This window comes from Nothobranchius furzeri, chromosome 14 (genome assembly GCF_043380555.1).
Source record: "Nothobranchius furzeri strain GRZ-AD chromosome 14, NfurGRZ-RIMD1, whole genome shotgun sequence".
Classification (NCBI taxonomy): domain Eukaryota; kingdom Metazoa; phylum Chordata; class Actinopteri; order Cyprinodontiformes; family Nothobranchiidae; genus Nothobranchius; species Nothobranchius furzeri.
In genome coordinates, this window is record NC_091754.1 from 42,112,498 (window position 1) to 42,135,649 (window position 23,152).

Below are 23,152 nucleotides of genomic sequence, written 5' to 3' on the forward strand. Positions count from 1 at the left end.
GGTTGGTTGTTCATGCATAACTGTTTTCTGTTAGAAGCACCTACATGTTTTTGTACTTCACAGATAAATGATGACGCTGATGTTAGCGGGGTTCGTTCAGCCTCGGCTTTGACTGAGTAGGGTCATTTCCTGTTGCTCAGAAGGGCCAGACAGCTAGATACACTTGGAAAGTCTAATGAGCTTTAATTGTTTTATTTTGATTGATACAATTTGTAACAAATGTGTCATTTGTGACAATCTATTTTGTAAATATTAAAATATTTGTTAAAGGATTTATGAAAAATCTTTTTTGCTGGCTGATCTTTAAGTTTATATGTTTGTTTATATTTTCTTATTTTAACAAATGACGACTAAAGAAAAGAAAAGCAGTTTGATCTTTGTCTGGGGACAGAGAGGCGAAATACTGAGACAGCCCTGAATGTTAAATATAAAATCATTTCTGTGATCTTTGAGTGTTGCATGTCTAAGTAAGAGTTGTTGCACACTGATGTGAATCAGAATATTTACTGTTAAACAAGCCATGTGTATTCTCCAGCTCTCCCCAACTGGGATGATCCAGTTATCGACTTCCTTTAGTTTACCCTTCACAATTGTTACAGAAAAATTTCTGACGCTCCCCATGCCAGGCAGCCTTTTAAAGCCGTTTTTAGCATTTAGTTTCAAAGCTAGCGCTAATGCAACACATCACATTACACTAGAGCTTTGTAACAAACACTGCAAAAAACTGGGAAGAAAATCTTTAATTTCTTATCTGAAAGATCATTTTTTGTATCAAGACAAAAAAAAACGCTTTCACCTCAGACACGAGGCTGTCAGTGTGCTCTATTTGACTTTATTGATGACATTACCCCAGCTCTTTTCCGATTGGTCAGATTGAGCTAACGTGCAGTCTCCCCTATGGTCTACAGTTCATCCCAACCATGCTGTAAAAAAATGTAAATTATTCCAGACCCAGTATGTCTACCAAAGAAATCGTCTAGCAAAGAGAAATAAATCGCTACAACTGTGAACTGATGCTTATAGAAGTATGCTTCTGCAAGGCTGTTTTATTATTTACAAACCAAATATTAAACCAAGCCTATAGCTGTCCATTAAGTTGTGGCCTCCATAGCCTAAATGCAAAGGGAAAGTGCCACTGCTCATCACCCTGAACACACCATCCCCACTGTGAAACATGGCAGAGGCAGCATCATGCTGTGGGGGTGCTTTCTTCAGCAAGGTGGAGCCAAAGACAGGACAGTCGTGGAAGAAAACGTGTTGGAGGATGCAAAGGACTTCAAACTGAGAAGATTTACTTTCCAGCAAAACTATGACCCTAATCATACAGCTACAGTGGGATGGTGTAGATCAAATATTCATGAGTTAAAACGACCCGGTCAGATTTCAGACCTAAATCCCAGTGAGCATCTGAGGTAGGACCTGAAAACTGCTGTTCACAGAAGCTCTCCATTCAGCTTGAGTGAGCGTGAACACTGTTACAGCAAAAACTTGATTCTAGATGTGAAAAGCTGACACTCACACCACAAAATACTTGCTGCTGTAACTGCAGCAAAAGGTGGCTCTACAAGTATTGACACAGGAAGGGGAGAGGGGATGTGTTGAATATAAATGCATATCACACCCTAACCTAAACTAAAAGTTAATCCATACCATACAACTGGGGTTCACTGTGAAGACCAGTCACATGTCCTCACAATTTTAAAGTCAGGTCCAGTCAGTCTTCTCTTCATTCAGCTGTAGAAAGTTCCCAGCCATACAGGTTTTAATCAAATCTAAGCAGGAGTGTTGCAGCTGCAGCTTAGACATCTCATGGGGCTCAAAGGAGATGTACAGTTGGATGTCATCTGCATAACAATGGTAGAAGATTCATTTAAAGGAGCTCAGGAAGTGCTGAAGAGGAAGCAGATAGAGGAGGAACAGTAGAGATACCAGCACAGAACCTTGTGGGACACCATGGGAGAGGGTGGTGGTGGAGGACTGAGACATGGGGTGTTTTGGGCCATTCCCATCTGTACCGGGTCGGCCCGGGCCGGGTAGCCCCAGTCGGCCCCAGCCTGGCCCGGTTGATTCCACACATCCTTGTCTTAAGCCCATGTGGGCTGATTCTACCCACCAATCAGAGGCTTGCTCCAATGGAAGGTGTGAATTTGCTGTCAGCAGTGGGTGTGTTGGCCCTGGTCGGCCTGAAGCAGACCCCCTCAAGAAGAGGGCTGAGAATGAGCCTTGGTTGGCCTGGAAAAATACCAGGCCACCCAGATATGTAAACAACCTACGCTACCCAGCCCGGGCCGACCCGGTACAGATGGGAATGGCCCATTAGTTTCTCAATGTCAAGGCGCCTTGTCTTGCGAGGCGATGTCTTGCGAGGCCAGGCGCCTTGCTTACAAGGACACTGTCCTTCCTTGGTCAAAGAAAACAGTTAAATGGAACAGACTTGCATCACTTGACCACAGCTTCCACAGCGGTCACGTAACGTCACTTGACATGGGAGGTATTTTATACGTATTCGTTTCAATATAAATATATAACGAGCCTTTTACTTATTCAATTGTGTAAATGTTTATTAAATTAAAAATGTAAGTGAGTTACTACCCGCTAGCCACCGAAGCTGCAACTAATAAGCAACTAACCAACAATAGATAACTTCTTTGGATCTAAAAAAAAAAAACATTTTAAATTAGCTGACTTACTTTTAAACTTGTCCCCAAGTAGCTGCCATCTTCTGATCCGCTGTCCTTTTGAAAATACTGCTGGTAGTAGCATGTATGCTTGCTTTTTGTTAGCTCGGAATATTTTATTGAAAATTTCCTTTACTTATTGTTGCTCAGAAATTGGTAAAGGCTCAGGGAAGGAAAATGATTGTTGTTGTAAAGTTACTAAATCTCCACCAGAGAGCGACATATTTCCAGCAGAAGCAAATTAAAGTGAAGAAGGAGCCTTAGCATTTTGCCTGCAGTCGGATCAAGCGCCCTCTTCTTTGGCTTTTAAAGGAACCAAAGTAATTATATGTTCAGCGCGTTTTTATGTTACTAATTATAATAATAAATCTCTAATCCATTTCTTTCATGTATTTTATGGGGAAATTTAACAGCAAAGCGAGTGATTTTAAAACGGGCAATATCAAGGCTACCACAGGTCTTTCCAGTCGTCAAGAGCCGAACGTGTGAGTAGAATTTAGGAGATATGTTTATGTAGAAAGTTATGACATTTTACCGCGACAATATTTAATAACTAAAGAAATGGGAAGTCTGCAGACACATATGAGCGTCCTGCTGGACAGACTAGAGCTGAAACCCCTTTTAAAACACCGCTAACATGTTTGTTTTAATGTAATCTAACAACCAAATTCTTAAAGAAATAAAAGCGAGACAACGTTTGTATGGAGAAACGAATACCACCATGTTAAGAGGCCTGGAATAAGTCAGCTTTGACCCAGAGAACCTGAAAGGGAGACAGCGTTTCATTTCCGGTCTGATTTTCCACGTACTCGTCTCAAACATGCCAGTGGGATTTCGTTCTTGTTAAGATGTGCCTTTAAAACCTGTTTGAACGTAAAGGTTGTTAAAATAACACGGTGAAAACGTCTCAGCAAAATCTAAACCTTCCTGTTACCCTCTGACCAAAAAAGGTCCTTCCGCCATGTTTGACGCAAAAGTACACCCCTTTTTTATTTTTATTTTTTTAACAAGTTTTATTTAACCAATGAAGCTTACAGGCTTACATAAGAATCAATATTTACAGTTGAATTCTGAGCATGACAAAAAAGCAGGTGTACAAACAGAAACAATAATATTAACCTAGCTCAATATCAACCTGCAGAAATCATAACCAAAAAATAAATAAATATATTACATCAAACAACATTATTAGGGGTAAAGGAAACATTCACCAAGTTATTATAGAGCCAAATGGCTTTCTTGGAACTACATAATTTAAGAGAATCCATAAGGGATGCAAGTTCTTTAAAAAAACAATAAAGATCGGTTTGATATTGCCAAATTTACATTTGTGTATAAAGAATTTGGCGAAAATAATCAAATTATTGACAGTGAATTGCTGCATTTTATTTTGCAAACTAATACCATACTTGATGTCTTAAAAAGATAAGGAGCGTATGATGAAATTATTATGCGTTAACCACGAGTGAAAACTATCCCAGAAAATTTTGGTAAAGATGCACGTGAAAAACATGCGCAAAAGCCGACCCCTGCCTGCTGTGTGATTCAGACCTTTGTGAAGATGCCTGCCATTACATATTTAATGTCTGATATGATCAACATTAGCTATCAAATAGGCGATTTAGAAACAAATTATAGCAATAATGTAATCTTTAGAGCTCGGTCCCCATGCCTGTTACGGCTGTGAAAAGTTGGCTTGTAGGAATTAGTTTTTCCTTCTACTTATTTTTAATGTTATTAATGCATGAATTATAAAACAAGCTTGGATAAAACTAAGTTGATTGGTTAACATTGTATAGAGTCATAGCTCAGAAGGTAGGATGTTTGCCCCCTCTGTGGGGTTGGAGGCGCGAACCACCGCTCTGTGTCAGGCGATGCCTCCTTAGGCGGGCCCCCCACCCTCCTGCCTGCTGGTGGTGGCTCAGTTACATGTTTTTATATGTTCACGTGATGTGTCAACACAGGGATGTGGCTGTTTTTATTATGTTTGCAACAGGTAGGCACATAATGTAACCTTCAGTATTTCAAACCTGTGCACGTGTGTGTGTGTGTGTGTGTGTGTGTGTGTTTGCATGTGTGTGTCCTGTCCTGTCAGACATCAGGATGGGTCGTTCCTCTAAAGACAAGCGGGACATTTATTACCGTCTGGCCAAAGAGGAGGGATGGAGAGCAAGGAGTGCCTTTAAACTGCTGCAGCTCGACCAGGAGTTCAGCCTGTTCACAGGTGAGGTCCAGAACACACACGCGCGTGCACACACACACACTTACACTTCTGTTCTTTGTGGGTCGGTAAATGTGCCACATGTCTATTTTCAGGTGTGAACAGAGCGGTGGATCTGTGCGCTGCACCCGGCAGCTGGAGTCAAGTCCTCAGTCGAAAACTCAGGTCGCTTCACCTTTCTAAACTGTGAAGGAGCAGTTCTTGGATTCTTTGTGGGTTTAGCTGAGGTTCCCCTTTGATGGGATGAATCCTTACACTAAGAATGCTAATATGTACCCAGCCACTTCCTAAATAAATGATTTAGACGCCTTATTTTGATGGGATAGTCATGGTCAAAATCCTCCAACCCATTTTGACACACAAGCCTTCCTCAGAGGGTCAAATATAAACTCATCATCAATATCTTAACTCAAATGTAAGCCTAGTGTTGGATGGATGTTAGACATATTCTGTTCTTGTCCCCAGGGAGCGAGAAGAGAAGGCCGGGGGGGCTGAGGGGGTGAAGATAGTGGCGGTGGACCTGCAGGCCATGGCCCCTCTGCCAGGAGTCACTCAGATTCAGGGGGACATCACTAAGGTGGTGATCATAATAAGATCAGTAGTGTTTCAGCTAGGGCTGTCGCGGTAACCGCAAAAATGAAATATCGCAATATGAAGAAGCCCACCGCGCTGCATCATGGGCCACCGCGATTACTGAACTTGGTTCAACTCAATGATGCATGTTGAGAAGGATGGCTGCACTGGTGTCAAAACGAAACGTTACTTCGCTCCTTTGGGAGCACTTTGGTTTTCAGTACGTCAGCTGCTGCGCAGCCAGAGTCCTTGGCCGGGACAGAGCTGCCACCAGCGGCAAAAAAATAATAATAAACGCTCGGAGACCTGCTGAAGTCCCGGACAAGCACTGCTTCTGCAACCGTCCCGAAGAGAGTTTGAGCCGAGCTGGAGCTCACTCGCTACCTGCAGGAGGAACGCATCCACCCTAAAGAAACCCCCCTGACATGGTGGAGCAACAACCGGGAGAGATTCCCTTTGCTCGCCAGAGTCGCACGCAGGTACGTGTGCGTTAGTGCAACGAGCGCACCATCCAAGAGGGTTTTCAGTGTTGCTGGAAATGTTGCCACCCCTCTCAGATCCTCTCTCAAACCGTATAAGGTTAACATGCTGGTTTTCCTTGTAGGTAACAAGGACGTGACCGAGCTATAAATCACCGTCATTCGTGTGTGTGTGAAAGTGAAATGATAGTGCGCCCCAACCCCCCGCCCCGCGCGCGCCCGGTACATGTAATTTTTTATGCTTGATTTTAAACAACTAAACAAAATGGGGACTTGTTTCTTATTTGTTAGATGCTGCAGCCAAATTTGCATTTAAAAGTTTGACCTCCTGAATTTTGTTGTTTTTAAGTTCAGTCGGACTCCGACTGTCGGACAAACAAACGTTACTGCGATCTGTGTTGTTACTGCCCTTTGATCTGCATTCAGTAAAGTGTTATAAAAGAAGGCACGGCAATTTTTAACCTTTTTTAAATGTGTAAACATTATGTTTAGATAGTGCTGCAATAAAAAAAGGGCTGCAATAATATCGCACACCGCAATATTAAGCCACCCTGAATCACCGCAGGAGGAATTCCTCAACCGCGACAGCCCTAGTTTCAGCTTTATTTACTGTTGTAGCGAGTAGCAGCTACGACGGGGTTACACACACCCGATCAGATCAGATCAGCCGTCACGCAGACGTGCTCGTCCCGCCGCACCGCCACAAATGTGTTTGAACATCAGATTCTTATCTTCTCAGGTTTTTGTCCCAAGTCTGAAGCTGAGCCCCAACGCAGACCAGTACTTCTCTGGGCTGCTTCCAGTCTAGACTGGAAGTTATGGGGAAACCGTTCAAATATCCCACGAGAATCCGTTTTGCAACATGGTTTCTGTTTGGTTACCGTGGGAGATGTTTTTAGTTCTGCTTTAGTTTTTCTGTTGCATGAAGGCCAGATCCGATTTTTACATAATAACTTGTAACCTAATAGAGAGACGACCCGATTACACCGGCGCTTCCTCGTCCTTGTAGCGGTGTTTGCTTTTGTCCTGTGACTCATGTCATGTTTCCTCTCAGGTGTCAACGGCTCAGGAGATCATACGCCACTTTGAGGGGCAGCCAGCAGACCTGGTGGTGTGTGATGGAGCTCCAGACGGTGAGCTCCACCGTGTCCCACCTCTTCTCTTTAGATTTTGGGGTCTGTCCTCATTGTCCTGTTTGCTGTTTGTAGTAACGGGGCTTCACGACGTGGACGAGTACATCCAAGCTCAGCTCCTGCTGGCCGTGAGTACTTTTGAGTCCAAACAAGTTCCTCCGTGGGGACGAAAAAAACATATTGTATGAGTGTTCAGGTGTTTGTGGTCACCTGTCAGGTGTTTAGTTACTCCTGGCTGACAGCTGCTTCTTCTCAGGCTCTAAACATCACCACCCATGTCCTGAAGCCTGGAGGGACGTTTGTAGCCAAGGTGAGACCAGCTTGCAGCTCTCAGTGTTCATTCCTCCGTTATCCAGGGAAACGATTTCACAAGTACACGAGCAACAGGAAATTAGACAGTAAGCCGTGCTTTTTTGTTGATTGGTCGTGTCTGCTGTCTGACTTGCATGGCTCAGATCTTCCGAGGTAAAGATGTGACGCTACTGTACTCTCAGCTGAAGATCTTCTTCAGCACAGTGACCTGTTCTAAGCCTCGTAGCAGCAGAAACTCCAGCATTGGTGAGACACACACACACACACACACACACACACACACACACACACACACACACACACACACACACACACACACACACACACACACACACACACACACACACCATGTATTTTCTACTCCATGTGTGTTTGTGTTTGCAGAGGCGTTTGTTGTTTGTCAGAATTACTGTCCCCCTGAGGGTTATGTCCCCAACATGTCCAACCCCCTGCTGGACCAGACTTATGGTAACTATAATGATTCTAACAGGCTGCAGTTGGCCTTCTCACTCGGATTTTCAGTTGGGTTGATACCTCAGCTATGAATGATCGGGTATTTTGTTCACACTGACTTCTGGCTGCTGTCCTTGTAGATGTTGACTTTAACCAGCTGGAGGGTCCAAACCGTGTTATTGTTCCGTTCTTGGCATGTGGTGATCTGAGCGCCTTCGACTCTGACAGAACCTACTCCCTGCAGGTGAGAAGACTCGCTGACAGAGACGACCCCTCTTACGTGATTAATCTTTGACCCCTCATTTAGTGCAAAAGCAGCCTCCAGAAGAAGATCCAGAGACGGTTTGTCCACAAATACACGAGAAAATGACTGAACTAGGGTTAGGTGGTTTGCATCATTTTCCCCACCGCTAGTCGTCAGTCCAATAAATGACATGGGGCGAGTAATTCATACATGTGAAGACCAACCACACATTTTCTTTTTTCATGGAGCACAAATGTCTGCTGGAAGAAAAATTGAGATTTTTCTTGTTTAACTTTGTATTTGTTGTTTGTTGAGTGACGTATAAACGGTTCGTATTAAACAAGGTTAAAGTGTTAAAAAAGAAGCCTCGTCTTTGTTCCCCTGTGGTGCTCACTACCGGTCCTGGTCAGACACGTGACTTGCATGTCAACCACACCCCTTCAGCACCATTTTAGGTGTATGACTCAAGCTTGGTTTATGCTTGACACATTCACTTTCCGCGCGGTGATGCGGCTCGCGGATGGAACGCGCTTCACAACTCGCAGCGTTTATGGTTCGTGCGGCTTGTCTCTGCGGTGAGCCAATATTCTCCCAAACTGTAGGGGGCAGCATGGAGCTCTACGGCAAGCATCCAACACTACACCATAGTAGAAGTAGAAATTACTGTTTACAACATGGCATTTCAGCATTTTTAACAGCGTCCTCGTCTTTTCCGACAGTGCGAGCTATTTCTCTCCAAGAGTTATTAACCACGTGTTGATCACGGTGATCTCTGAGAGCTGAATCATACAAATGTCTATATTTACGAACCTCTGCCATACTAGTTCTTGCCGGTCCGCCATGTTTTTCCACGTCCGTCCGTCCGCGTGGTTAGAAATTTTCCGAGGTGCGCGTTGCGGAAATTCTGGGCCGTGCAGAGACGTGGTGGAGGGGCGTGGTTGTTAAAATGACGCAACTTTTCCGCGCGGAGCCGTGCGGACCTCGCGGATGCGTCAAGCATAAACCAATCTTCATGTTGCTGGGGGAAGCTGCAGCTGAAGTTGAAGCAGCACAAGAGTGAAAAGGATGTTAATAAATGGATCAAAATGATATTTCTGTTTTTACATTTTTCACTTCAGTTCAATTTATAATTTAGTGTTTTCACATTTAGCTTGTATTTTGTTTAAATATCTTCACTTTGATTCATTTTATGAGGATTTTTGTTGCTTTGTTGAAATAAGGAATCAAAACAACATAACAACTACTTGACAGGTTTTCTGTCTTTTAAAATAAGTTTTGAACATTAAATGTTCTTCAATAATTTTTATAAATATCTTTTCTGCTGAAATTCCTCATTTCATTTTGACCTAAATAAATAGAAAAAAAGAAAATAATGTGAAATAGATTTTAGGCCATGTGTCCCATTCCTACCCAAATGAATAAACCAGCTTTTATCAAGGGGTCTGGACCTGACTGCAGTCCGTCGACATAACCGACTTAAGTGGGCAAACGCTCACATTCTATGGCGTTTGGCACATTGGAGAGGCTTTCTGTCCACAGATGAGTCCCAGTTTTCACTATTTAGGGCAGATGGCAGTCTGTGTGTTTGGTGTTGTGTGGGTGAGCGGTTCGCTGATGTCAGTGTTGTGGAACGAGTGGCCCATGGTGGCGGTGCGGTAATGGTATGGGCAGGCATATGTTATGGACAACGAGCACAGGTGCATTTTATTGATGGCATTTTGAAGCACAGAGGTACCGTGACAAGATCCTGAGGCCCATTGTTGTGCCATTCATCAACGACCATCACCTCATGTTGCAGCATGATAACGCACGGCCCCATATTGTAAGGATCTGTACACAATTCCTGGAAGCTGAAAACATCCCAGTTCTTGCATGGCCAGCATCCTCACCAGACATGTCACCCATTGAGCATGTTTGGGGTGCTCTGGATCAGTGTATACGACATCGTGTTCCAGTTCCTGCCAACATTCAGCAACTTCTCACAGCTATTGAAGAGGAGTGGACCAACGTTCCACAATCAACAACCTGATCAACTCTGTGGGATGGAGATGTGTTGCCCTGCATGAGGCAAATGGTGGCCACACCAGATACTGGCAGCAGTAGTTCAACAGGTTGAGCGGGTTGTCCAGTAATCGGAAGGTTGCAGGTTCGATCCCAGCTCCGGACAGAGAATTCTGCTGTCGTGTCCTTGCCTGCTGGTGGTGGTCGGAGGGTCCGGTGGCGCCTGTGCTCAGCAGCCTCGCTTCTCATCTCCACCAGTGTATGAATGTGTGTGTGAATCGATGAATGATACACTGTAGTGTAAAGCGCTTTGGAGTCCTTACTCTGAGAGGCGCTATACAAGTGCAGGTCATTTATCATTACTGAAAGGTTTTATGCCCCCCCCCCCCAAAGATAAACTGCGCACATGTCAGGGTGTCCTTTTATTGTGGGCAGCCTAAGGCACACCTGTACATTATTCATGCTGTCTAATCAGCCCCTTGACATGCCACACCTGTGAAGAGGGATGGATTATCTTGGTAAAGGAAAAGTGTTCTGCTCAAGAAAAATGGGAGCAAATGTTGTTTATATTTTTTGTTCAGTGTATCTTATCTGTTAAAGATAAATTCTTTGAATTACATCAATTTAGAGAAATTAAGATGAAATCTGACCTGAAAGTGAACTCGGGTTGGAAATTTTGGAATGATGAAATTCTTGTTCAAGACCAATGAAAAGAATGATCCCATTGAAGTCGTTTGTCTTCTGACTTTCTTGTGTTTTTCAGATTGATGGTGGTAAACAGTACCAGTACACTCCCCCAACACAGCCACCTATATGCCCCCCTTACCAAGAGGCCTGCCAGCTTCGCAAAAACAATCTGCTCTCTAGAGAGGATGACTCATCTGTCCGTCCCAAGGACAACCAAGACAAGGCCGAGACAGCTGTGTCCAGCTGACTTAACACTTGAAAACTGAAGTCAAATGATAAAAATCTGGTTTAGTCTGGCTACACAGTCCAGGTGGTTTTAAAGTGATTGCTTTTGTTTTGTGTCATACATAAAAAGGAAACTGTACAAACTGTTTGTTTGTGAACAAATACATTTTTACAGATTAAAATAACACATTTTTATTTCAACAGCAATAAAACAGTTTTTATTCCAAGAAAAATCTACTCCGAACCATAGTGGTCACTACAATGGATTTGCCTGCATATGAACCTTAGCTTAAGTTTAGCTTGAATTGGTAAGCTAGCTCATTTTTGCCAAAGTGAGGTAAGCTAAGCCACCGATAAACAAGTCACATGGCAACCATAATTGGCATTATGAATACAATTTTATTTTAATGTATTAAACAGTAGCTTGTTTCTTAATATAGTTTTACACCATGTAGAAATCACACCAAGAAATAAAGACTTGGTGCAACAACCTCTGAGGAGATGGTGAGAGCAGCCAGTGAAGTGAGAGGAAAATCAGCAAAAGCAGCAGCAAAAAACAACATTTGGCAGGGGATGACTTTAACTTTGCAACCAAGCGCAAGTAACTTCTAATTTTATAAAAGAGGTTTTCTCATGCTTTATAAGCATGGTAGCTGGATGACTCCACACATCTATTGTGTTTAAATTTGTTACGCAATAGTTATAATTGGGTTTTAGCTAAATTAAAATTGGGGGGGGGGGGGGGGGGAACTTTTAGATTGAGTTACCCTGTTGCCATAGAGTTTTATTTTGAAATACATTTTCAGGAAGTTTTTCTAAGTTACTTTTATAATTTCATAAAACAAGTTTCCACCTGCCTTTTTACTCGTTTCTTCATAGTAATATTCTCAAGAGGAAAACAAATTCCAGCTTAGTTCAGATATGGAAGCTGAAATGTTCTCAGTAATAATGAGAAGAAACTGGAAAATTAATTGGAAACAACAATTAAGGAATTGGAAGGAGCATACACAGCATCCCAGGAAGAGCACATAATAGTAATAAAGGAGATCAGATCATTAAAACTGAAATTAAATGAAAGATGTCCATCCATCTCCTGAACCCGCTTGTCCACGCGCGGGGGGGGGGGGGGGGGGGGGGGGGGGGGGGGGGGGCTATCTCCAGCAGTCAAAGGGCAATCAGGCGGGGTACACCCTGGACAGAGTGCCAGTCCATCGCAGGGCAAATGAAAGATGTATGGACACTATTCCAGATCCTGGAGAATTTAGAAAATGAACACGAATCAGCTGGTCTAGAGACACCCCCTGGGGTCTGCTGGATGCTTGCGGGTCGTTCCACAACTGATTGTTTTACAGGTTCAAACAAATAATGGTTATTTGATCCTGAAAAAGGAAGGTTTTGGAGCTCCAGACAGGTGCATAAACATACTGTTTTTTTTCCTACACTTTAGAGAAGTCAAACTGTGTTTTATTTACTCATCAGAGGTCAGATTGACCTTTTGACTTCAATACAAACAGCAGAAGATCTAAAGAACTGTGTAGACTTTCTCGCCTTGGCCACATATGGAGAAATTACTGAATTTGGTGGTGAACAGTAAAAATTATGAATTTGACTACTTTTCTCCCAAATGAAACCGTAATATCACAGAAGGCATGGTTATTTGTTGCAGATGATACCAAATCAAAATCTGTGATTTCGAATGGAAGTCAATGGGACGTTTTTGTCCGCTAGGATCAATCGGTTGCCTAAATGTTTTATTTTTATTATTTCATATTTCATAACATGACCAAGACTGATTTATAATAAATGCCCCAGGAAGAAAACACAGTTTTTTGGGGGAAAACAACACATTTTTTGTGTTTTTATTTTTTTCCTGTAAATTACAGCAATGACTGAGTATTCAAACTGGCATTTTAAGGATTAAAAGCCTCAAACTGATTGGAATTTTTATGTTTGAGCAGGGCTGAAGTTTTATTAACAGATCAATGAAAAAAAAGGCAAGAAAAATATTAATGTATACATTTTTTTATATCCACTTTTACCAGCGGGTGTTTTTGTTCTCTAATGACTCAAGTAAATTAAAGTGAAGCCTAAGGGTTAAATAAATGTTTAGTTTACTTGTAATGACATTTAAGTAAACTTTTAGTTTTCTTCTATTGAACTTTAAATATACTTTTAGTTTACTTGTAATGCCCCTTAAGTATATACTTTTAAGTTACTTGTAATGACCCTTAAGTGTACTTTTGCCGCAACCTCCGCAATCTGGTACCCAACCACTTCTCCTCTCTTGTTGCCTCCACTCTTCCATCTCCCAGCACGTTCTCTGCTTATGAAGTGAATGATGCCACCGAGTCACTCTGCTCCACACACTGCTCTTGTCTTAACAACTTGTGCCCTTTAGCCACTAGACCTGCTAGATCCTCTCAGTCGCACCCTTGGCTAAATGATACCCTCTGGTCTCTACGCACCAATCTTAGAGCTGCGTAACGGAAATGGCGCAAAACAAAAGATCCTTGTGATCAATTGAAATTTCATGAATTACTGTCCTCATTCTCTGCCAGCATCACTGATGCAAAGAAAGCTTTCTACACTGACAAAATTCTCAGCTCTACTGACTCTCAGAAACTATTTTCAACATTCAAAACTCTGCTCAACCCACCATCTCCACCTCCTACCAACAATCTATCAGCTGACACCTTTGCCTCATTCTTCACTGACAAAGTGGCAGCTATGAGCAAACAGTTTACTCAACTGGCCACTCGTGAACATTCGCTACCACAAACTCCTTCTAGCCCAGCCATCTCAAGCCCTACTGCTTCATTTTCCTCTTTTGACCCTGTCACTGAGAACTGTCAGTCCAAACTTCTCACGTGCAGCCTCCCTACTACATGCCCACTTGACCCCATTCCGACTAAGCTGCTCCAAGCTATTGCTCCTACAGTAGCCGCAGCAGTCACACATGTGATCAACGCTTCACTGACATCTGATACATTTCCCACCTCTCTCAAGCATGCTCAGGTTAAACCGCTGCTAAAAAAAACATCTCTTCCTCCAAATCATGTGGAGAACTACAGACCTATCTCTCTCCTCCCTTTTCTGTCCAAAATCATTGAAAGGGTGGCTTTCAGGCCTAGTCCACACGTAGCCGTTTTTTTTTTAAAAACGAATATCCGCCCCTCCAAAAACTTGCATCCACACCACCGCGTTTTAAAAACAAACTCTGTCCACACTTACCCGGATAAATACGTTGTTATGGACATGCCAGACCTGTAGGTGGCAGTACTTCCCCCGTTCTTAACCTCGTCCTTCGTCTGTGGTCTTCCGCAAGGAGCAGTAATTCCGCTTGCAAAAACAAACAAGCAGAAAGCGCTTGGACAATTGATGGATCGGGTAGTGACAGAGCGCAGCTCTGAAGGCTTCCATGATGTCGGCTAGTGTAAACACAGGTCGCACACATGATGTCAGCATTTTTTGTCGCGGAAAGTGACGTTGCGGACCTTAAAACTCCGGTTTTGTCCGTCCACACACAGACACCCAAAACGGAGAAAACGCAGATCTTCACTTTGGCCGGAGTTTTTAAAAAGATCCGTTTTCGTGTGAAAAAACTCCGTTTTCGTGTGGATGACAGGCCAAAACGTAGAAAAATATCTACGTTTTGGCAGATCCCCGACTACGTGTGGACAGGGCCTCAAGCAGATCACAGAATACCTCTCACAAAACTGTCTGCTTGACCCTTACCAATCTGTGTTCAAAAAGGGCCACTCCACTGAAACTGCTCTGTTAGCAGTGACGGAATCCTTAAAAGAAGCTAGAGCGACTGCCAAATCCTCAGTGCTTATCCTGCTCGACTTACCGGCTGCATTTGACACTGTCAACCATGGCTTCCTTTTGTCCACACTCTCTAGTATGGGCATCACAGAGAAAGCACATGCCTGCCTGGTTTGAATTGTACCTCACAGGATGATCATTCAGTGTATCTTGCTTGGACGATCCTCCACGGTGCACCATCTTGCCACAGGAGTTCCCCAGGGCTCTGTACTAGGACCTCTTCTCTTTGTCATATACACCACCTCACTGGGTGAGATCATTCGATCACATGGCTTCTCCTACCACTGCTATGCAGACGACACCCAGCTCTATCTGTCATTTCCACCGGACGACCACACTGTCTCTGCACGAATATCAAACTGTCTCTCTGACATATCAAAATGGATGGCATCCCACCATCTCCAACTCAACCTCTAAAACTGAATTACTTGTCATCCCAGCAAAACCATCCCTACACCACAATATCTCAATCCAAAATGACTTCCTATCTCTGGCTCCTTCAAAGGCAGTTTGAAATCTGGGTGTTGTGATTGATGAACACCTGACCTTTAAAGATCATGTTACCTCTGTTGCTCGTTCATGCCGCTTTGCGCTGTATAACATGCCCATCTAACTGGTCTTTCCGCCTGTACTGTGAGACCTCTTCAAATGGTCCAGAACGCAGCGGCACATCTGGTCTTCTATCAGCCAAAAAGAGCACACGTCACACCTCTGTTCAATGAGCTCCATTGGCTACCGCTAGCAGCATGCATCAAATTCAAATTGCTAACACTAGCACACAAAGTCAGAGATGGTACGGCTCCCATCTACCTGAATCCTCTTGCAAAGGCTTACGTCTCGGCCCGGTCGCTCCGGTCATCCCAGGATCGTTGGCTAGCAGTGCCTACACCACGCTCAGGACAATCGCGACTCTTCTCATGCATCGTTCCACAAATGTGGAATGACCTTCCAAGCACTACCAGAACTGCGGCTTCTTTTTCAATTTTCAAGAAACTCCTGAAGACCCTGCTCTTCAGAGAGCATCTTGTAAACTAGCACCCCCCCAGCAACTGTCCCCCCCTCTACCATCCACTCCTTTGTTCCCTCCTCTCCATTATTGATGTCAAGTTGTTGTTATTGTTGTTGTTAGCCTCAAGGGCAACATGCCGATTATCACTTGTAAGTCGCTTTGGACAAAAGCGTCTGCTAAATAGACTGTGTGGGGCCTCTTCCTCCCTCTAAGTCAGGCCGTAAATATTTATTAACCATCATGTGGCCACTCGTTTTCCAGAAACTGTTCCTTTGTCCTCCATCACTACCAAAAACGTGATAAGAGCTTTAACCGGATTCTTCTCTGTTTTCGGGTTGCCCACCGTCATATAATCGGACCATGGGACCAACTTCACCTCTCGGGTCTTTGCTCAGGTTACAAAATCCTTGAACATAAAGCATGTCACTTCATCTAGTTATCATCCCGAAAGTCAGGGCGTCCTCGAGAGGTGGCATCAGATGCTAAAGACCATGCTCAGAAAACATTGTTTCTCCTCCGGTCGTTTGTGGGAAGAAGGTCTTCCGTTTGTGTTATTTGCTGCTAGGGATGCGGTGCAGGATTCCACCGGTTTTAGCCCAAATCAGCTGGTGTTCCGTCATGCCCCTAGGGGCCCCTTGAAGACTCTGAAAGAACAATTTCTTTGGACCGTTCCGTCTGTTACTACTAGTCTTCCGTCCTATGTGAGCTCCTTCCAGAAGAGACTCCAGGCAGCTAATCAGTTAGCACAACAACACCTCAGAACTGCTAAGGCCTCCATGAAGAGGTGTTTTGACAGAAAGTCTTGCTCCCGTGTTCTGCAAGTAGGAGACCAAGTGCTACTCCTAAATCCTACTGTTGGTTCCTCGCTGTCTCCTAAGTTTGAGGGTCCCTTCGAAGTATTGTCCAAACTGGATGAATGTAATTATGTAATAGAAACCCCTCTGATGCATAGAAAGACCAAAGTGTGCCACATCAACAGGCTTAAGTTATTTTGTAGTAGAGACGCGAACCCATCTATGTCTGGTGTTGTAGCCACCGCTGTTTCACAGCCACCCAATCTAGAAATGCCCTCTCTTCCTCTTACCATGGGTCCTCCTGTTACTCCTCGTCTGAGCAATTTGGAAACTCTTAAGAATCTTTTGCACTGCTTAGAACATCTCTCTCCAGCACAACAGGTAGGAGTACAAGAATTAATCCACTCATTTCCTGAGTTATTTTTCAGATATTCCTTCCCAGACTCATCTCATCACCCACGAAATCACCCTTTCTGACCCTACTCCTGTACGGATGCACCCCTACTGCGCCAGTCCTCATAAGCATGAGTTGATGAAGCAGGAGGTAAATTACTTACTCATGAACGGCCTAGCAAAACCAAGCACCAGCTCATGGAGTTTGCCCTGCTTGTTAGAGAATAAACAACATGGCACTTACAGATTTGTCACAGATTACCGTAAACTAAACACCGCCACTGTTCCTGACTCATTCCCATTACCTAGGATTGACGACTGTGTCGATAGTGTGGGAGCCGCAACCTTTGTTTCTAAACTGGACCTTTTAAAAGGATACTGGCAGGTCCCTTTAACCCTGTTTGCCTCTAAGGTCTCGGCTTTTGTAACTCCAGATAATCTCTTGCAGTACACTGTGTTGCCCTTTGGATGAGAAACGCTCCGGCTACCTTTCAGAGGCTCGTAAATCAGGTATTGGGTGATGTACCAAAATTGTAGTGCTTACCTGGATGACATAGTCATTTATACGTCGTCATGGGGTCATCATAGCCAGACTCTTCAGAAAGTATTCGATCGTCTGAAATCTGCTAAACTCACCTGAACCTAGCTAATTGTGAGTTTGTAAAAGCTACGGTCTGCTACCTAGGCAAGGAAGTGGGTCATGGTGAAGTAAGGGCTTTATCCGGCAAAATCCAAGCCATGGTCTCTTTTCCACCTCCAAACAACCGCCGTGAGCTCTGACGGTTTCTCGGCATGGCTGGGTTCTAAAGGTGTTTTTGTCGCAACTTCTCGGTAGTGGCTAAACCCCTTACTGATATGTTGAGCACTCGTGTCCCTTTCGCTTGGACCCTGGAATGCCAAAACGCATTTGTGTCTCTGCAAAAATTATTTTGTCATGCTCCTGTTCTAGTTGCTCCAGATCTCTCCCGACCTTTCAAGCTGGAAGTTGACACTAGTCAAGCAGGGGCTGGAGCTGTCCTCCTTCAGGAGGATGTTGATGGACTCGATCACCCCGTGTGCTATTTTTCCAGGAAGTTCAATCCCGCTCAACAAAACTACTCTACAATAGAAAAGAAAACCATAGCACTCATCTGGGCTCTGCAACATTTTCATGTTTATGTTGGGAACAGTAAAACTGTACAGATCACAACCCCCTCATGTTCCTGTCTCGTATGTATAACAGCAACCAGCGGCTGATGCGGTGGGCCCTCCTGCTCCAGGAGTTCAACCTGGAGATTCAGCACAAGAGGGGAGCAGAAAATGTCATCGCTGACGCGTTGTCACGTAGTTTTAATCATGAGGCTCCCTTGTAGGTTTTTTGTTTTCAGATGTCGGATCCTCCTGAAAGGCTAGTGTTGTTAGCGCAAGCTGACATCTCGGGAACACTCCATAGCGCTGGGGATCAGCGCCGCGTGATTATTTGTGTTTAATCTGCCCACCTTCTATGATCCAGGGATAGTTAGTTAATTTCTTTTGTGTGTCTCCTGGTAATCAGCTGTCACCAATTACTGAAATCACTTGGCAGCTGTTAAAAGCTGCTTTCTTGTTCTAAGTCAATGAGAAGGCACAAGGATAGAGGAGACTGGCAACAGTTTATTCTATTCTCTTCTCCTCGCTCGCTCTTTTGGTAAAACTCGGAATAGTTAGTCTTCGGCGCTCTCGGTTTTTTGGATTACGGCTTATAGACTTCTGACCGGTTTTGACCTCGATTTAGGATCTCCCCTTATATATATATTTATGTTCTTGGATATTAAATTCCCACCCCCTTCTGGGGTGGCATTTTTCGTTCTCTTTTTGTATATAGCTCCTATCGTTTTGTAAATAGTACTGCTAGGACTCGTTGTGAATATTCAATTTTGTTTTTGTAATAAAATTCTTTAGACTTTAGCAACACAGCACTCTGTTTATTATTTAATCCACACACTACTTTAATTACTCCCCTCATCTCCCCTAGAGAGCCGGGGACGTAATAGACGTGAAGTTCAGTTGGATTTTGAAATTCAAATGTGATATGGTGGAACTAGCTTTTGTGGCATTTGGATTAGTTTGATGCGATTTGCACAACTAATCAGTTGCATAGACATTCGTAAAAGCCAAATAAATAGCTAACTTTATTTTCTGAGGTAAAGACCACGTGGCCTAATGGATAAGGCGTCTGACTTCGGATCAAAAGATTGAGGGTTTAAGTCCCTTCGAGTTTGGTTCATTTCTCCTGACAAGCAGCGCACCACTCTACCTCTGTCCACTTTAAACTGAGATTTCAATTTCTTCACTGTCATGTATTGGAATCAATCTACATTCTGGAAAGTGTCTGCAAACCCACTTGAAAAGAATGTTCTGCTTTTTTAAAGTCGTGGATCACATGATTTTTACGTGTCCTTTATGTTTTTCTACTTTGATCAGTTATTAGTTTCAGCAACTCAGCAGGATTTTTATTATAACAAAAAAAAAACTAATAGAAATCAAGGGGGATCCATTGAAAATTGAATGGATGAATAGCTTGTAGAGAGGGTAGATGGTGGGATGAAAGATTGAACTGCTTGAAAGATTGATACATGATTGGAGGAAAGAAATGACAACGCGGGCAAATCCTCAACAGTCTAGACCAATAGGAAGTCATGCTGAAACTATTAGACGTGAAGTTCAGTTGGATTTTGAATTCAAATGTGATATGGTGGAACTAGCTTTTGTGGCATTTGGATTAGTTTGATGCAATTTGCACATCCAATCATTTGCATAGAAATTCGTAAAAGCCAAATAAAAAGCTAACTTTAATTTCTAGAGGTAAAGACCATGTGGCCTAATGGATAAGGCGTCTGACTTCGGATCAGAAGATTGAGGATTCAAGTCCCTTCGTGGTTGAGTCAATCCTCCTGACAATGTTAATGACACAAGCAGCGCACCACTCTAACTCTGTCGACTTTAAACTGAGATTTCAATTACTTCACTGTCATGTATTGGAATCGATCTACATTCTGGAAAGTGTCTGAAAACTCACTTGAAAAGAATGTTCTGCTTTTTTAAAGTCTTGGATCACATGATTTTTACGTGTCCTTTATGTTTTTCTACTTTGATCAGTTATTAGTTTCAGCAACTCAGCAGGATTTTTATTATAACCAAAAAAACTCATGGAAATCAAGGGGGATCCATTGAAAATTGAATGGATGATTAGCTTGTAGAGAGGGTAGATGGTGGGATGAAAGACTGAACTGCTTGAAAGATTGATACATGATTGGAGGAAAGAAATGACAACGCGGGCAAATCCTCAACAGTCTAGACCAATAGGAAGTCATGCTGAAACTATGAGACGTGAAGTTCAGTTGGATTTTGAATTCAAATGTGATATGGTGGAACTAGCTTTTGTGGCATTTGGATTAGTTTGATGCAATTTGCACATCCAATCATTTGCATAGAATTTCGTAAAAGCCAAATAAAAAGCTAACTTTAATTTCAAGAGGTAAACACCACGTGGCCTAATGGATAAGGCATCTGACTTTGGATCAGAAGATTGAGGGTTCAAGTCCCTTCGTGGTTGAGTCAATTCTCCTGACAATGTTAATGACACAAGCAGTGCACCACTCTACCTCTGTCCACTTTAAACTGACATTTCAATTTCTTCACTGTCATGTATTGGAATCGATCTACATTCTGGAAAGTGTCTGCAAACCCACTTGAAAAGAATGTTTCGGTGTTGTAAAGTCGTGGATCACATGATTTTTACGTGTCCTTTATGTTTTTCTACTTTGATCAGTTATTAGTTTCAGCAACTCAGCAGGATTTTTATTATAACCAAAAAAACTCATGGAAATCAATGGGGATCCATTGAAAATTGAATGGATGATTAGCTTGTAGAGAGGGTAGATGGTGGGATGAAAGATTGAACTGCTTGAAAGATTGATACATGATTGGAGGAAAGAAATGACAACGAGGGCAAATCCTCAACAGTCTAGACCAATAGGAAGTCATGCTGAAACTATTAGACGTGAAGTTCAGTTGGATTTTGAATTCAAATGTGATATGGTGGAACTAGCTTTTGTGGCATTTGGATTAGTTTGATGCAATTTGCACATCCAATCAGTTGCATAGAAATTCGTAAAAGCCAAATAAAAAGCTAATTTAATTTCTAGAGGTAAAGACCTCGTGGCCTAATGGGTAAGGCGTCTGACTTCGGATCAGTAGATTGAGGGTTCAAGTCCCTTCGTGGTTGAGTCAATCCTCCTGACACAAGCAGCCTAACACTCTACCTCTGTCCACTTTAAACTGACATTTCAATTTCTTCACTGTCATGTATTGGAATCAATCTACATTCTGGAAAGTGTCTGCAAACCCACTTGAAAAGATTGTTCTGCTTTTTTAAAGTCTTGGATCACATGATTTTTACGTGTCCTTTATGTTTTTCTACTTTGATCAGTTATTAGTTTCAGCAACTCAGCAGGATTTTTATTATAACCAAAAAAACTCATGGAAATCAAGGGGGATCCATTGAAAATTGAATGGATGATTAGCTTGTAGAGAGGGTAGATGGTGGGATGAAAGATTGAACTGCTTGAAAGATTGATACATGATTGGAGGAAAGAAATGACAACGAGGGCAAATCCTCAACAGTCTAGACCAATAGGAAGTCATGCTGAAACTATTAGACGTGAAGTTCAGTTGGATTTTGAATTCAAATGTGATATGGTGGAACTAGCTTTTGTGGCATTTGGATTAGTTTGATGCAATTTGCACATCCAATCATTTGCATAGAATTTCGTAAAAGCCAAATAAAAAGCTAACTTTAATTTCAAGAGGTAAACACCACGTGGCCTAATGGATAAGGCATCTGACTTTGGATCAGAAGATTGAGGGTTCAAGTCCCTTCGTGGTTGAGTCAATTCTCCTGACAATGTTAATGACACAAGCAGTGCACCACTCTACCTCTGTCCACTTTAAACTGACATTTCAATTTCTTCACTGTCATGTATTGGAATCGATCTACATTCTGGAAAGTGTCTGCAAACCCACTTGAAAAGAATGTTTCGGTGTTGTAAAGTCGTGGATCACATGATTTTTACGTGTCCTTTATGTTTTTCTACTTTGATCAGTTATTAGTTTCAGCAACTCAGCAGGATTTTTATTATAACCAAAAAAACTCATGGAAATCAATGGGGATCCATTGAAAATTGAATGGATGATTAGCTTGTAGAGAGGGTAGATGGTGGGATGAAAGATTGAACTGCTTGAAAGATTGATACATGATTGGAGGAAAGAAATGACAACGAGGGCAAATCCTCAACAGTCTAGACCAATAGGAAGTCATGCTGAAACTATTAGACGTGAAGTTCAGTTGGATTTTGAATTCAAATGTGATATGGTGGAACTAGCTTTTGTGGCATTTGGATTAGTTTGATGCAATTTGCACATCCAATCAGTTGCATAGAAATTCGTAAAAGCCAAATAAAAAGCTAATTTAATTTCTAGAGGTAAAGACCTCGTGGCCTAATGGGTAAGGCGTCTGACTTCGGATCAGTAGATTGAGGGTTCAAGTCCCTTCGTGGTTGAGTCAATCCTCCTGACACAAGCAGCCTAACACTCTACCTCTGTCCACTTTAAACTGACATTTCAATTTCTTCACTGTCATGTATTGGAATCAATCTACATTCTGGAAAGTGTCTGCAAACCCACTTGAAAAGATTGTTCTGCTTTTTTAAAGTCTTGGATCACATGATTTTTACGTGTCCTTTATGTTTTTCTACTTTGATCAGTTATTAGTTTCAGCAACTCAGCAGGATTTTTATTATAACCAAAAAAACTCATGGAAATCAAGGGGGATCCATTGAAAATTGAATGGATGATTAGCTTGTAGAGAGGGTAGATGGTGGGATGAAAGATTGAACTGCTTGAAAGATTGATACATGATTGGAGGAAAGAAATGACAACGAGGGCAAATCCTCAACAGTCTAGACCAATAGGAAGTCATGCTGAAACTATTAGACGTGAAGTTCAGTTGGATTTTGAATTCAAATGTGATATGGTGGAACTAGCTTTGGTGGCATTTGGATTAGTTTGATGCAATTTGCACATCCAATTATTTGCATAGAAATTCG

General features: G+C 42.6%; 1 protein-coding gene and 2 non-coding genes across 5 annotated transcripts; all 3 read left to right on the forward strand.

Moving 5' to 3' along the window:
- The first annotated feature begins 2,907 nt into the window (after positions 1 to 2,907).
- Positions 2,908 to 11,233, forward strand: ftsj1 (FtsJ RNA 2'-O-methyltransferase 1). Of its 3 annotated transcripts, XM_015965595.3 has the most exons (12): positions 2,911 to 2,998; positions 3,092 to 3,163; positions 4,774 to 4,902; positions 4,995 to 5,064; positions 5,365 to 5,476; positions 7,006 to 7,084; positions 7,160 to 7,212; positions 7,341 to 7,394; positions 7,540 to 7,642; positions 7,781 to 7,864; positions 7,990 to 8,093; positions 10,858 to 11,233. In XM_015965595.3, exons 3-12 carry the CDS (start codon positions 4,782 to 4,784, stop codon positions 11,026 to 11,028), a joined length of 951 nt encoding a protein of 316 aa, XP_015821081.1. In that variant the 5' UTR covers positions 2,911 to 2,998; positions 3,092 to 3,163; positions 4,774 to 4,781; the 3' UTR covers positions 11,029 to 11,233. The 3 variants fall into 3 exon arrangements, with proteins under 3 accessions (XP_015821082.1, XP_015821081.1, XP_054602473.1); XM_015965596.3 differs by lacking the exon at positions 3,092 to 3,163 and having other exon boundaries at positions 2,908 to 2,998; XM_054746498.2 differs by lacking the exon at positions 2,911 to 2,998 and having other exon boundaries at positions 3,074 to 3,163.
- Positions 11,234 to 20,528: 9,295 nt separating this feature from the next.
- Positions 20,529 to 20,602, forward strand: trnaq-uug (transfer RNA glutamine (anticodon UUG)). The gene has a single exon. It is a non-coding gene; the product is annotated as a tRNA-Gln (tRNA).
- Positions 20,603 to 21,861: 1,259 nt separating this feature from the next.
- trnaq-uug (transfer RNA glutamine (anticodon UUG)) lies at positions 21,862 to 21,935 on the forward strand. The gene has a single exon. It is a non-coding gene; the product is annotated as a tRNA-Gln (tRNA).
- The last annotated feature ends 1,217 nt before the right edge of the window (positions 21,936 to 23,152 follow it).